Source organism: Martes martes (assembly GCF_963455335.1).
Source record: "Martes martes genome assembly, chromosome: 1".
Classification (NCBI taxonomy): Eukaryota; Metazoa; Chordata; class Mammalia; order Carnivora; family Mustelidae; genus Martes; species Martes martes.
In genome coordinates, this window is record NC_137888.1 from 78,676,754 (window position 1) to 78,692,778 (window position 16,025).

Consider the following 16,025-nt stretch of genomic DNA (forward strand, 5'->3'; position numbering starts at 1 on the left):
CAGAGTCAGTGAGGTTAAAGTTCCACCTCTAGGTATATGGCCTCAAAGACTTGGAAACAAGGACTCAGACGGATGCTTGTGTGCAAATGTTCATAGCAGAATCACTTATTCACAATGGCCAAAGGGTAGAAATGGCCTAAGTGTCCATCAGCTGATGAATGGATAAGTTTAATATGATATACATACACAATAGAATATTATTCAGCCATAAAGGAAATAAAGTTCTGTTATATATGTCAGCATGGATTAACCTAGAAAACATTACCCACTAAGTGTAATAAGCCAGACAAAAGGCACAAATATCTTATGATTCCACATATATGAGATATCTTGAGTAGGCAAATTCATAGAGATAGAAAGTAGATTAGAAGTAGTCAGAAGGCACCTGGGTGGCTCAGTCGGTTAAGTGTCTGACACTTGATTTCGGCTCAGGCCATGATCTCAGGGTTGTGAGATTGAGCCCCATGTTGGGCTCCATACTGGGTGTGGAACCTGCTTGGGATTCCCAATCCCCTTCCCCCTCAGCCCCCCCACCAAAAAAAGAAGTGATTAGTGGCTGAGGAGAACGGAAATGGAGCATTATTAGGTAAAGGGTATAGCATTTCTGTTGGAGGTGATGAAAATATTTTGGGAATAGTGGTGAAAGTTGTACAACATTAGGAATATAATTAATGCTGTTGAATTAAAAATGGTTAAAATGGCAAATTTTATGTTACATATATTTTAACCCAATTAAAAACATACATAGTTCATGTAATTAAAAAAAAGATACTAATGCCACCACCCTTAGGCACATATGTTCCAACATGTGGTTGTATGCAAACATGTTGTCTTTCTTTTTTTTTTTTAAATTATTTATATTAACATATAATGTATTACTTGCCCCAGGGTTACAGGTCTGTGAATCATCAGTCTTACACACTTCACAGCTCTCACCATAGCACATACCCTCCCCAATGTCCATAACCCCACTGCCCTCTCCCTCCCCCCCTCCCCCCAGCAACCCTCAGTTTGTTTTGTGAGATTAAGAGTCTCTTATGGTTTGTCTCCTTCCCGATCCCATCTTGTTTCATTTTTTTCCTTCCCCACCCCCCAAACCCCCCACTATATCCTCTATGTTTATCAGCCTTACCTTCACAATATAACACGGATTTCTTGAAGTCAGGAACCTGTCTTTATAGAAAATATCTTTTAAGAAATGGCTTTTAAATATCCTTTGACAAACATAGAGGTTTGGAGTAGGTTGTTTTTGCAATTGCTGGAACTTTTAGGAGAGCATTTGATATTTTACGTGAATGTTAATATACTCAGTCTTGACAAAGTGATATGAAGCTGTTTTGGAACATAATTTGGTATTTCTGACCTACTATTTAGGAATTGTGCATATTAACCCTGATACCTTTGGAAGGAAAGTCAAATAACCCAGCCAAGTGTGCTTTAAGTTTTTTCTTTTGCTGTTTTCAACAAAGGGTTTGGATAATTAGGCCGATTACAATCTATGGATGGGAGTCCTACTTACTATTTTCCCTAAATCCTCCTTAAAGGAAATAAAAAATTTTCTATACTTTGTCCAAGCATAAGTAATTTTACTCTTCTAGGAGTTAAGGTGTATTTCTTCATCTTTTAAGATCCTATGGAAATGCTAAAAAATAAAATTGGTAATGATGACAAAATAATAGTTTGTACTGCAGTGTATTTAAGGTACATGTAAATACGTGAAATCAAAACCTCTTAAAATCTAGATTGTTTTATTGCTGAGTGCCAGGATATTTTTTGAAAATAACTGAGATGTGAATGTGAGAAAATGTTAGCTCATATTTACTGTTACTCATCTTGTGTAAATTTCTGTTGTCTCATTCAGTGTCAGCCTTGAGTTTTGTATTTGGAATCTACCCAGCAAACTAGTTAGGAGTGATGATGTGATGAATGCTAAAAAGGTTACTGAAAACTAAATTTCTCATGGGGCGCCTGGGTGGCTTCGTCAGTTAAGCCTCTGCCTTCAGCTCAGGACATGATAGGGGTGGAGGGCTGGGATTGAACCCTGTGTGGGGCTCCCTGCTCAGTGGGGAGTGTGCTTCTCCCCCTGCCCCTCTTCCTCCTCATGTGCTCTCTTTCTCTTGCTCTCAGATAAATAAAATAAAATAAGATAAAATAAGAAAAGAAAACTAAATTTCTCTTGTATGACTATTCCAGAGGTCAAAATTAGAAATCACTGTTAGGGCGCCTGGGTGGCTCAGTGGGTTAAGCCTCTGCCTTCGGCTCAGGTCATGATCTCAGGGTCCTGGGATCAAGTCCCGCATCGGGCTCTCTCCTCGGGGGGGAGCCTGCTTCCTCCTCTCGCTCGCTCTCTGCATGCCTCTCTGTCTACTTGGCATCTCTCTCTGTCAAATAAATAAATAAAATTAAAAAAAAAAAAAAAAGAAATCACTGTTAATTTCACCTTCATTACACTTTTTTTGGAAGGTGCTTTGGCCACATGGTGAAAGTGCTTTCTAACAGATTTTCCTATCCCTCCAAACATGGACAGTAAATGTGATCTAGGGAGTTTCATCTCAATTTTTACTGTGTATTTGAATTATCTGAAGATCTTGATAAAATGCAGGTTCGGATTGGGGGGATGGACATGGGTGGTGAGATTCTGCATTTCTAGTACACTCTTATATGCCTAGTCTGTGGACTGCAATTTTGAGCAGCAATGCTCTGGATGGAAACTTATTTCAAATACTGATTTTGATGCGCTGTTAAAATTGGCTGCCCTCCAGGGCTGCTAGATAAAATACAGGGTACTTGCTCAAGACGTCCCATTTACTATTTTTGCACATACGTGTACTACAAAATAATTCATTTATCTAAAATTTAATTTTCACTGGACTGGACACCAGATAGATAGATACAAACATACCCCAAATCTGGCAATTCTAAAATGCGATCTTAATAATTTCTGAATACAGTTAAATGTCAGCATATTATTAGTTTTAGAATAATATGATTATTTTCAGAGAAAGGATGCAGAATTAGGTTTATTTCAGACTCTTTTTTTCTTTTTTTGAGAGAGAAAGAGAGAGAGAGATCGTGATGAAGCAGGAGAGGGAGGGGAAGTGGGAGAGGGAGAGAGAGAATCTTAAGCAGGCTCCGTGCTCGGTAGCATAGAGCCAGACACAGGACTCTACCTTAAGACTGTGAGATCATGATCTGAACCGAAATCAACAGTTGGACACTTAACTGCCTGAGCCACTCAGTTGCCCTCTGACTTGTTTTTTCAGTACTTATTTAGATATTTTGCTCATAGGCTTTTCAATACAATCAAATATGGAAACATGACCTCACCCCCTCCAGTATCTAGGAAATTCTTGGAAAAAAAGTGAAATCTGTACATTCTAAAATATATCTGAAAGCACAGAAGTACCTATTATCAGTATTTTCAGTTGAACACTTGAAATAATAAGATGTTAATATGATAGATTTGAATTTAGACAATCTTTATAGTTTTTTCTTGTTATCTCTTCGAGTTGGTATTGTGTACTCCTGGTACTTTCAAATCCTGTATATAATAACATTACATGAGAATGGTCTTTCATTTTCTTCAAGTGTATGTAAGAAAATGTAAATGCTTTTCTTTGTTTTTCCAGATTCTTTACAGAGTTGGAAGCAAGACATCAGAGTAATATCTTCATAGATGACATAAGTGACATTGTGGAAAAGCACACAGCCTCCACATTTGACCCATATGTGAAATACTGCACAAACGAAGTCTACCAACAACGCACACTACAGAAATTGTTGTAAGAGATGTTATTGAATGTTACAGTGAATAGCCTAACCTCGTTTTAATTAGGTCACATTGATTGAAATTAATTGATCTCTTATATCGTATTTAGAAATGCCTTCTGATGAGCTGTTTCCCAGTACTGCTTTCAGGGTGAGGGTGTTTGAATAGAAAAATCTAGTCTGTGGACAACTTTCTCTCTAAAGCAATTATGAAATTATGGGCCTCTGTTACTGTTTTCCTTGTTGTTGTTTTAAATTGCTGTAAGACACAGAGTGACCATTATTCTAAAACTTCCGTTTTCCAAGCCATTAACTGGCCATTGAGTCGTTTGCCTGAGGCCAAGAGAGTATTTGAGTTGAACTAGTGCCTAGGATCCAGATTCTCTGCTCTTCTAATCTTCCTCCATTCACGTGACAACCCCATTAATTTTTTTTTAAATAGGAATTGCTGATTTTCCCCTTCTGGGTACTTAGAAGTGAAGAGAGAAGGGAAGGTCTGAAGGAAAGCAAAAGAAACAAATGTTCTTAAAGACTTTAATCTGTGCAACAAAAAAGAATGATGCTTTAAAAATCCTTCCTCACCTTTTTCCCTTTGTCCTATTTAGGTTACTGAGAGTTTTGATGTGATGTATATGGCTTTAGCCTTAAAAGTCAGTGATTGTCCGTAATGTCCTGTTTTATTTTGGAAGACCCTGCTTATCTCATGTAGCTCTCTGTTTTCTAGCACAGTGTGAATTGCCATAAATTCAGTTTGGAGGCTGAAGGTTATTATCCCTCATCCCCCCCCCCCGCTCCCGTGGGTTGTGACATTTACAACCACAGTGTGGAGCTCTGGTCAGCTGCTACGCAATGTGTGAGCCCCTGTGGAGGGATTGGGGTTGGTGCAGAGAGAAACAGTGCACTGAAGTTTCCAAGTCCCTGGGAAGGGCTGATTGTGCCCCTTCTTCTCTCTCCACAACCTCATGAAACTCTTGTGTGGGCAGGGGGGAAAGCCAACAGCTGGCAACCCCAAATGAGGTTTTTAAGTGCAAAGCCAGTGTTGTTGGCACTGTTGACATTTGGTCTGGATAAGCCTTTGCTGTGGGTGCTGTCCTGTGCTTTGTAGCAGGTTTGATAGCATCTCTGGCTTCTGTGCACGAGATGCCCCTCACTCTAATTGTGACAACCAGAGATGTTTCTAGATGTTGCCAGATGTTCTTAGCGGCATAATCTCACCCCTTGCTTTTCTTAATCCCACACCCGTTCCGGAATCGCTGATAACTGTAGAAGATACAAATTACATATTTGAAAATAAAGCCTTGAGTTAGAGCTAAATTTCATTTTGTTTTCACTTTGTTTTTCTGGGTTTAGGAAAGGTGACTAGGTATTCCTGTAACTCAATACCATTGCCTCTTCATTTGTTTACTTCCCACTTCTGTAAATTTCTAGCTCATAACGTTTCTCACTGTTCATACTGATATCTTCAATGCCTATCTTATATTCAGTCATTACTATAAAAGGTAGACAAGCCATCTGTGTCTATGTCATTGTTTGTTGATTAATATATTAAAAAATCCAATATATGAATTTATCAGAACATTTTATACAGGCATATCTAGTTTCATTCTGCTTCACTTACCTCACTTTTAACAGAAGGTTGGTGGCAACCCTGTGTTGAACTAGTCTGTCGGTGCCGTTTTTCTAACAACATTTACTCACTTGGTGTCCCTGTCACATTTTAGTACTTCTCACAATATTTCAGACATTTTCATTATTATCATAGTTGTTACAGTGATCTGTGGTCAATGATTATAACTCACTGAGAACTCAGGTGATGGTTAGCATTTTTTAGTCACAAAATGTGTTTTAATTAAGGTTTGTTTTTAAGACATAATGCTCTTGCACATTTAATAGACTACATGACTTTTATACACACTGGGAAACCAAAAATTTCTTTGACTCGCTTTATTGCAATATTTGCTTTATCGTAGCGGTCTGGAACCAAATCCACCATATCTTTGAGGTAGGCCTGGGATATGTTTTTACTTCTTAACTTGAGGAGGAAGTATTTTGAATTTCTTCTTTCTTTGTTTCTTTTCAGAGCCACTAACCCATCTTTTAAGGAAGTACTGTCACGAATTGAGTCCCACGAAGACTGCAGGAACTTACCCATGATCTCCTTCCTCATTCTCCCTATGCAGAGAGTGACTCGCCTGCCCCTGCTCATGGACGTAAGACATGACCTAATGGCTCTTCCTCTGTGGGTAGCTGTGCTGCTATCAACCTGGTTAAGAAAATTATTCTTATTTCACTTAAATCAATGTACTGTAGCTCTTCTTCAAATCCCTCCAACTAAATTTAAGTGTTGGAAAGTCTCACTGTGTCTAATATCTTTGGAAATTACCTTCAACTTAGGCTTGTGTGGGCGCTCTGAAGATTTCAGATTACATCACTCACTTAACATTTTTTGAAATGGGAAAAATATCGGCTTATTGAAGACAAGGGGCTTGGATTCCGTTTCCAGCTGAGCCACTAGGCATGCGAGCTTGGGCAAGTCACTTAATGTCTTCACTTTTCTCAGATTGATCACCAAGATCTCTTCCCTGGAGGGTTCCCAGAGGCTGTGGTGCTTCTGCTTCACGTGGGGTTGAGACACTCTTCAGCACTAGAAAGGGTGGCTTAGTCGTTGAGCCTTTGCCTTTGGCTCAGGTCATGATCTTGGGGTCCTGGGATCGAGCCCTGCATCTGGCTCCCTGCTCGGCAGGAAGCCTGCTTCTCCCTCTCCTACTCCCCCCAGCTTGTGTTCCCTCTCTTGCTGTGTCTCTCTCTGTCAAATGAATAAATAAAAATCTTAAAAAAAAAAAAAAAGACATGCACTTGCCCTCATTTTCTATTGTACAAAGGAGGGTGAGGAAAGGCCAGTGTCCTTATTTTAGGAAACATTCATGAAGAAAACAAGGATTTGATTTTGAATGGCGGCAAGACATGCCTGGGGGCGTCGAGTATAGAGACTGTCTGGTCTGAAATGCAGCTGGGAGGACAGCCCACAGCAGCAAAGACTGAGAGAAGAACCAGGTGGCCCGGCACAACTCCCATCCGGCTGGTGGGCCAAATTGTGTCTTTTTGATCAAGTTAAAATATTTTGCCATAGTTTTACTTTAAAATTGGATCGTGATGTAAATGTCAGTTTTAATGTATTTGATTTTTGCATGTCAAAACACAGGATAAAAATACAGCAAAGAATTATGATTGAGTAAAGTTACAAGATAAATTCCATTTTCCATATTCCGTTATAAATTTACAAAGATTTCCTTAAAGCACTGACATTTTGCAGTGAGTAAAAGCATGTGATCCCAGTCACTTTGTTGGCTCTGCTGGCTGGTTGGGGGTGGGGGGCTGGTGGTTTCAGGATTCCCAACACCTGGCTGCTCTCCAGCTTCATCTCAATTTATTACCTTCCTACGTTTCCTTTGTGATTTTGGAACTTCTCTCCTTGTTAATATTGGGAAACTTGCAGAATTTTGAAAACTTAGTTCTCTGATTTTTTTTTTTAAATTTTATTTATTTGACAGAGATCACAAGTAGGCAGAGAGGCAGGCAGAGAGAAAGGGGGAAGCAGGCTCCCCGCTGAGCGGAGAGCCCGATGTGGGGCTTGATCCCAGGACCCTGAAATCATGACCTGAGCCGAAGGCAGAGGCTTTAACCCACTGAGCCACCCAGGCACCCCTGATTTTTTTTTTTTTTTTTTAATCACATTTCTCATGTTTAAGGATAGAATGCAGCCAGGTTATCAAAACCAAATTTTGGCTTAAAAAAGGTTTATTTGTAGGTTCCCTCCACACTTGTTCCCTGACTTTCCCACTCTGCATCTTTGTTCATGTTGTCGTTGGCTGTCACTTCTCAGCTTTGTGACTAAAACAAGCATGTCTTTCAGGCACTAGTTCTAATGCTCCTTCTTTCACGAAGCCTTCCTCAGTGCCTTTCTGAGCAAATTGTCTTTTTCCCCATCTGAACACTCACAGCACCTTGAGAGAAGGGACTCTGATAAGGTAAACTTGGTGTGCGAGAAGCCATGTGGCTTTTGGAGAAAGACAGATCTGGGCCCAAATTCTGGCTCTCCCACTTACAGTATGATCCCTGGCAAACTGCCTAATTTCATCTGAAGCATAAGTGTAATAAGTTCTTGAGGGATTGGCATGAAAATGAATGAAGTAGTAAATGTTAAGCTTGACAATAATAGATAATCAGTGTTTCTTAACTAAATTCATGTATATAGTGTACAGGCTTGTCCTGAGTCATGTAAATATGGTGAATTTTTCAAAGATACACTTGAGGAGCAGCTACTGTACTTTCTTCCATAAGATTTTATCAGCAGTAAAAAGTCATTAAAAGTTTATTTTATGAGATTTCTAACACTTTCATAAAAATATGAACTTTGATCTAGAGAAATATTATTTCAAATTTTGCTATTTTTTAAATTGAGAAATGGGTACATTTCTTGCAATGTTATGAATGTTTAGGGTTCTTTTTCTTCTGATAATGTATTTTAGCCATATTTCTTTAGATTCTGTTTATGCTGTGATCTCTCAGCCTTCTGTATTTTCTCTGTTTAATTTTGAGAAAATTGCTTGAATAGATTGGGACTCATAGAATCTAATATACTGTGTTGTACCATGTTGGAGGTTAATGCTGTGAATGGCCAGTGGGCTCAAAAGTTTTTTGGGTCAGAGACCCTTCTGAGATTGTGAATAAAGCTAGAGTCATTCTCCCTAGAAAATTCAGTATAACAAAATTTTACATAAAATTGAAGTGTGCAAAGACAGCTTAGGACTCAGGATGCCAGCTTTTAGGGACATAAACCAGTATTTTTCATACTGCTTCTGTACACAATAATGGGTCGTGAAATTGATTTTTGAACCATAAACTATTTATTAAAAAAGTGGAACAGGGCGCCTGTGTGGCTCAGTGGGTTAAAGCCTCTGCCTTCGGCTCAGGTCATGATCCCAGGGTCCTGGGATCGAGCCCCACATCAGGTTCTCTGCTCAGCAGGAAGCCTGCTTCCCTTCCTCTCTCTCTCTGCCTGCCTCTCTGCCTACTTGTGATCTCTGTCTGTCAAATAAATAAATAAATAATCTTTAAAAAAAAAAAAAAGTGGAACAGAGGGACACCTGGGTGGCTCAGTCCTTTGAGCATCTGCCTTCAGCTCATTGGGGAGCCTGCTTCTCCCTTTCCTCCCTGGTCCTGCTCTCTTACTATCTCTGCTGCTATCTGTGTCTCTTTCTCTCAAATAAATAAATATAATATTTAATTAATTAATTAACTTTTAAAGATTTTATTTATTCACCTGACAGACAGAGATCACAAGTAGGCAGAGAGGCAGGCAGAGAGAGGAAGGGAAGTAGGCTCCCTGCCGAGCAGAGAGCCCGATATGGGGCTCGATCCCAGGACCCCGGGATCACGACCTGAGCCGAAGGCAGAGGCTTTAACCCACTGAGCCACCCAGGCGCCCCTAAATAGAATATTTTAAAAAGTGAAATAGAATACAATGTATGGAATGTGATACATGCACAGTTCATAATGTGATTAAATATTATTTTTTAAAAGACTTTTTTTCATTTTTATGTTCACATGTCCTGGTTGCTAATGTAAATGGATTTCTTACAGTGGGTCATAGTCAAAAATGTGAGAACCATTGACAAAAGTCCACAGATGGGACACTCTGCTTCTCACATAGCATTATGTAACAATCCTGACACCTGACTTCCAGATTTGTATGTCTGGTACTCGTGTACATTCAAGGTACCAGTTCCAAACTTACCTTCCATCTCTGATTCCTGTTGCTGTAATCAGTTTCCCAAAATGTGAGAATCTGGCCACCTGGGCAGAATCTAAATGTACTTAAAGCATCATCTCTTCAATTTTGCTTCATTTGGAGAGTTAGTTAAACGTGTTAATTGAGATGAACATTTTTAACAATTGAAATGATTCCATTGGCTTTGAATGGATATGGTTTCAAAAATTATTTGTATTCCCATTTACCTTGAATTAACCCTCTTTGAAGTCAATTTTAGCATCACAAAAATTGCAGTATAGCTATATCAAGAGAGAGAAGATCCAGCGGCCTGTTTTCCATGATCTTTTTATTCAGTGATATTATCTACAAACATAGTTACTTTGAGTAATGATGATGATGGTAATAATTAGTTTTACCACTCATCAAGGACCTATTGTATGATAGGCACTCATAAAGAACTGTACATATATTACCATTTAATTCTAGCAATAGCATTGTGACATAGTTGGCTTTATTCCCATTTTACAGATGAGGAAACTGAGTCTTCTAGAGGTAGGGTTGGTGACTTGCCCACAGTCAAATAGCTAGTAAGGGACAGAACTTGGATTTGAAACCAGGTTCCTCTACCTCTGAAGTCCATTCTCTTATTTAATCATTCCCTGGATTTACTTGGATCCTGTGCATTTAAAGACTGTTTCCTAGTTTTGTCATCGGATTTTAATGTAATCTTCATAGTCTTCCATAATGTCGTGTTCAGCATTGTTAAGTTTGCTATGAATAAGAGGATGTGGCTGGACCTTGATTTTATTTCACTTAATAAAATAAATTGATTTTTTTTTTCTTTTCTTTTACTTCACTGCAGACTATCTGTCAGAAAACACCGAAGGACTCTCCAAAGTATGAGGTCTGCAAAAGAGCCCTAAAGGAAGTGAGCAAGGTAACTGTTGAGAGCTACCTCATCCCTCAGTAAACCCTTCAGTATCTCAGAAGAGCACACATCTGGGTTTGATGCTGAGCATTGGGAGTTCTCAAAGCCATTCACATAGCATTCTTTAGGGAGCTGAGAAAAAATGTTTGCTGTTCTCAAATGAAGTGAGTATTTTTATTGTTTTACACGGTCTTGCTGTAAGGGCCAATAGAGATCTCATTTTCTTTTGGTATCTGGATAGTCATTTATTCATTCTTTCATTCATTAAACAGCTGTTTACTGAGTATCAATTACTGTGCCAGGCATGATGCCAACCCCTGAAAAAACAGTGATGTAGACGTAAGACAGTTGTGGTCAATGTCCTCATGCAACGTGCTGTGTAAGGGGGAAAGCAGGTGTTAAGTAAGAATTACAGTTAAGAATGGGGAGTGACACAGTAGGGAAGGACATAGTGATGTTTTAGCTGAAACCTAAAGCAAGCTGAGCTCTGAACCAGGGCTTGGTAGGGAAGAGAGTGTCTTGGATATTTCTTGCCAAAGGCAAGAAAAATATTTGGGGCATTTGAAGAACTGACATGTTCTTCATGTGGCTATAGAGCCCAGTCTAGGAAAGAATACTGGGGAGCCAATGTTAGGGAAGTGTGGACCTTGTCTTACGATGATGCAGAAGGTATAAGTTTATTTGTTATAATGGTGACAGTGGGGGTGGGACCAGTTGTGAGGCTTTTGTATTGATTAGGCTAGAGGTGACAGTGGCCTTTATGGATGTATAGTAGGATGTAGAGAGGCGATGTATAATATTGGGGAGGTGGGCACAGAGATTGATTGGGTAAGTGTATTTAAGATCATGGAATATCAAAGAGGCAAGGAGTATGGTCGCTGGCTTGGGCAGCTAGATGGATGCTCTTACTTACCTTTACAATAGAAACACAGGGAGAAGTTGATGGGTTCCATTTTGGATATGTGACAATAAAACTTGTTATAGAATATTCAAGTTGGCTGAATAAACAGGCCAGGAGCTCATTGGAGAGACTGGAATTGGAGACGTGGATTTGGGAATCATGGGCATGTGATGATTTCTGAAGCCGGGAGAGTAGATGAGATTACCCAGAAAGAGTGTGTAAAGTAAGAAGAGTAGTGAGTCTGGGACACAACCATGAAGACCACCACCACCATTCATCTTGTTTAGGGGAAAGGTACCCAGAGAGAAGACTTAAAAAACAAAACATACCAAAGAAGGAGGAAAACCATCATGGCCTGGCGAATGACAGGTGATTTGGTGGAAGGACGGTCAGCCCGGTTGAGAGCTCCTGAGAGATAACGTGAATAGTGAGTGAAGTATTCATGGGTTTATCATCAGGCGAGTTGTGTCCTGGCGCTGGTGGGCGTGGAAGCTGGATTGTCGTGTGTCGAGGAATGAGTGGGAGGTGTGGAGATGCAGCTGGCCAGCATGTGTAGCTGCTGTTTCAACACTGGGGCTGCGCATGGAGAGAGAGAGCTGCAGCTAAAAGGGAAGTGTGGGAATGTCTTTGTTTGTCCAAAGATTAGAGAAAATGTGGGTACATTTCAATGCCGATAGAAGTGTTGAGCTGAGGGACGCCTGGTTGGCTCAGTTGGTAAGCAGCTGCCTTCGGCTCAGGTCATGATCCCAGTGTCCTGGGATCGAGTCACACATCGGGCTCCTTGCTCGGCAGGGAGCCTGCTTCTCCCTCTGCCTCTGTCTGCCAGTGCTCACTCTCTCTCTGACAAATAAATAAATAAAATCTTAAAAAAAAAATTGTGGCAAAAAAAAAAAAAAAGTTGAGCTGAGAGCAAGCAGTGGGTGTAGGAGTCAATGAAGATACTGTGTGAGCTAGGCAGAGGGGGACAGAGACAATGGTAGCACCAGAAGTTTCCCAAACCTCTTGTAGCTACCACACCACCCTCAAGTCTGGCACTTTTTTTTTTTTTTTAAAGATTTTATTTATTTATTTGACAGAGAGAGAGATCACAAGTAGGCATAGAGGCAGGCAGAGAGAGAGAGGGGGAAGTAGGCTTCCAGCGAGTGGAGAGCCCGACGTGGGGCTCGATCTCAGGACCCTGAGATCATGACGTGAGCTGAAGGCAGAGGCTTAACCCACTGAGCCACCGAGGTGCCCCAAGTCTGGTACATTTTTGCACCAGTTTCTGTGAGGTAGTTTTTCTTTCTTTCTCTCAAGACTTATTTATTTATTTTAGACTGAAAGTGAGTGGGAGAGACCGAGGGAGAGGGAGAGAGAATGCTCCTGCAGACTCCCTGCTGAACATGGAGCCCCACGGGGGCGGGGGGGACTCAATCCCAAGACCCTGAGATCACGACACCAGCCGAAATCAAGAGTCGGCTGCTTGACCAAGAGCCACCCAGTGCCCCTGTACTGTTACTTTTGATCAACTCTGAGTTGATTCTGTTTTATGTATCCTCCTCCTTGCCAATAGTACCTACAAAATCATGGGTTTGATGAGCTAGTTATTATTCTAATATACATTTTTTAAAAGACTTTATTTATTTATTTATTTGTCAGAGAGAGAGAGAGAGAGAGCGCGCGCGCGAGCGAGCGCACAAGCAGGCAGAGAGGCAGGCAGAGGTAGAGGGAGAAACAGGCTCCCTGCCCAGCAAGGAGCTGGCTGTGGGACTTGATCCCAGGACCCTGGGATCATGACCTGAGCCAAAGGCAGCGGCTTAACCCACTGAGCCACCCAGGCATCCCCTAATATACATCTTTATATTAAAAGTAAGTTTATCTGTGTCTTAGTTCATTCAGGCTGCTGTAACAAAATACCACAGACCGGGTGGCTTATAAGCGACAGAAATTTATTTATCCTAGTCCTGATGGTTGAAGAGTCCAAGATCAAGGTCGGGTGATGGGGTCCTCTGGTGGGCGGCAGATTTCTTCTTGTAGCCTTACACGGTAAAAGGGGCTGAGGGCTTGGTAGAGCCTCTTTTATAGCACTAACCATATCATTAGGGCTCTATCCTCATGCCTTTTTTTTTTTTTTTTAAGATTTTATTTATTTATATGACAGAGACACAGCGAAGAGAGGGAACACAAGCAGGGGGAGTGGAAGAGAGAGAAGCAGGCTCATGTGGGGCTTGATCCCAGGACTCTGGGATCATGACCTGAGCTGAAGGCAAACGCTTAACAACTGAGCCACCCAGGTGCCCCTACCCTCATGACTTTTAAAGCACCTCCTAAAGACCCCACTTCTGAATACCATCATCTTTGGGGTTTAGGATTTCACTATATGAATTGGAGGGTTACAAAAATGAAACCATAGCAATCTGTCAACCGCTAAAATTCACCTCTTGCCCCATGAGCGGTGTGCACATCCCACTTTGGGAAACACTAAGTGAAGAAACAGCCTGACAAATGTGAGGTGACGTAAGGTCCCACCACCAGTGGGTCTCTCCTCCAGGACCCCGCATCCTGTGCTGCCTTCCTGGAGGCGGTAGGCGGAGGGTCTTTAGGAGAAGCTGCTAATAAACTTCTAGCATTGGACTTGCAAGAAATTTTGTCAGATTTTACTTGGTTGTTACTGAGACGTTGAAAAAGAATTCACACAGAAGAGGAAGGCTGTAGTAATTGTTGAACTGAGCTAGGAATGATATTTAGTGTTTTTCAAAAATTTCACACCCCAGTTAAAATAAATCACTACATTCCTTCAGGCATCTCTTGTTCACTGGATTTGACACTGGTACTTGGAGGAAAGGCAGGCAAAAATGTAATGGATCAGTGAATTGCCTTAATCTGATACTATAAGCATATAAAAGGCTCTCTGTGAAGAAATGCCCTTCTAGTGACTTGTTTTCTCTGCATTTCTTTCTCTTTCTTGAGCACAAGTTATGAACATCAGAATTATTTCCCGAGTCTCCTAGTGGTGTATGGTAACTAAAACCACTAATACAGCCAACTCAGGAATTAACTTCTTTTTCATTTGTCAAGGTTACTGATGGGGTTTAAAGATTCTGAGAGAACAGTATCAGTACTTTCAAAGAAAAAAGTGTATAAATAGAGCATTTGTTGTTCAAAATTAAAATGCAGAATTTCACTTGTTTGTTTTAGCTGGAAAGAAAAGAAAGTAGGAGTTTCCAGTATTTATTTTAGAGAGTGACACTTGGTATATCAGGGTCCAAGTTTTTAGAAGGAGACTACCTAAGGCCCTTGGGCAAGTGTCTCTAGATAGTTACTCATTCTTGGAAAAAATGAGTAATATCTTTTCTGGTAATTAAAATGCTAATGAAATTTATTTGCATAGTATGAATAATATGTCACTGAAATTCCTCATACACATTGCTGAAGTGAGTGTAAGTGCTTACTGAATTTGGGGCCTTGGAAAAGACTTACTGGCCTCATCGAACAACTCAAAAACAAGAAAGATGTTTCTGTTAAATAAAAATGTGTTTACTTCCCGATTTTCTGTTCACATGCTGGAGTAGAGCTACGGGGTGGGCGATTGCCAGGGAATCTCAAGTTCAGCTGGTGCAGAGTGGTGTCTGAGATTCAAGGAGTGGGAGGTTGGAGGGTGGGTTTCTTGTGCCAGGGAAGTCTTTCCTGCCCTCTTCTTGCATTTACTCTCCTGAAGGGACTAACTGCTTTCATTCTCATCTCATAAAAATGCTACTTCTGTTTGGAGATCTGTTAAGTTATAAGCTTTTCTCCCAGTAGTGAAAGAGCCAATTCTCTTTAATCTTCTTTTGTAGCTTACTGGTTCCACCATTTGCAGAAAGGTAGGCATACATATCTGTTCCGCTGGAAAGATCCCTAAGCTATATCGTTAGCGAGGAACATTAAGTTGCAGAGCAATACAGATGGTGTAATGACATCTAGATAATCAAGTGTGTTGATGCTCATATGTATGTTACCGGTGTATAGTTACCGGTGTATATTCTGGGACTATTGTCCCAGAATCATACACATCAAACTTTGAACTGTGTGGAAGGGAAAGATTCACAAGGTTTCTATTTTCACTCTAAGTACTGCTTTAAGGTTTACAAAGGTATACTCTGAAAATAAACTAGTAAGTGTACATTATAGAAAACTTGGAAAATTTAGGTAAGAGAAAATAAAATATATTGGTACTTTTGTCAAAAGTAATGACCGTTGGGTCACTTGGGTGCCTTATTTGGTTAAGCATCTGCCTTGAGTTCAGGTCCTGATCCCATGGTCCTGGGATGGAGCCTGACATTGGCCTCCCTACTCAGCGGGGAGTCTGCTTCTCCCTCTCCCTCTCCACACCTCCTCCCCTCCCCCCTCCCCCCACCGCAGCCCTGTGCTCTCTCTTGCTGTCTCTCAAATAAATAAAATCTTAAAAAAAAAAAAAAGTAATGACTGTTGTCATTCTACTACATATACTCCCAATGGGATGTCTAATCCAATACCAATATATGGTATAAACGTACCCAGAAAAATTGATTCTTATGGTACCCATTTCACTTACTATTCTACTAGTACTGCCTGGAACATTGTCTTACATAAATGATTGTGTTCATCTCATTATTTCTAAAGACCAGTTTCTAGAAGTGGATTTATTGGGACAAAAT

The 16,025-nt window shown here is 40.5% G+C and overlaps 1 protein-coding gene across 2 annotated transcripts in view; it reads left to right on the plus strand.

Moving 5' to 3' along the window:
• The window catches only part of ARHGEF26 (Rho guanine nucleotide exchange factor 26), a 122,302-nt gene that overhangs the window by 62,373 nt on the left and 43,904 nt on the right, over positions 1–16,025 (plus strand). The window contains exons 7-9 of one of the 2 annotated variants that reach the window (XM_080819621.1): positions 3,630–3,782; positions 5,849–5,978; positions 10,404–10,478. In XM_080819621.1, coding sequence (XP_080675747.1) covers positions 3,630–3,782; positions 5,849–5,978; positions 10,404–10,478 — 358 coding nt within the window. The remainder of the gene's footprint in view (positions 1–3,629; positions 3,783–5,848; positions 5,979–10,403; positions 10,479–16,025) is intronic. The other variant, XM_080819622.1, reaches the window with a different exon arrangement.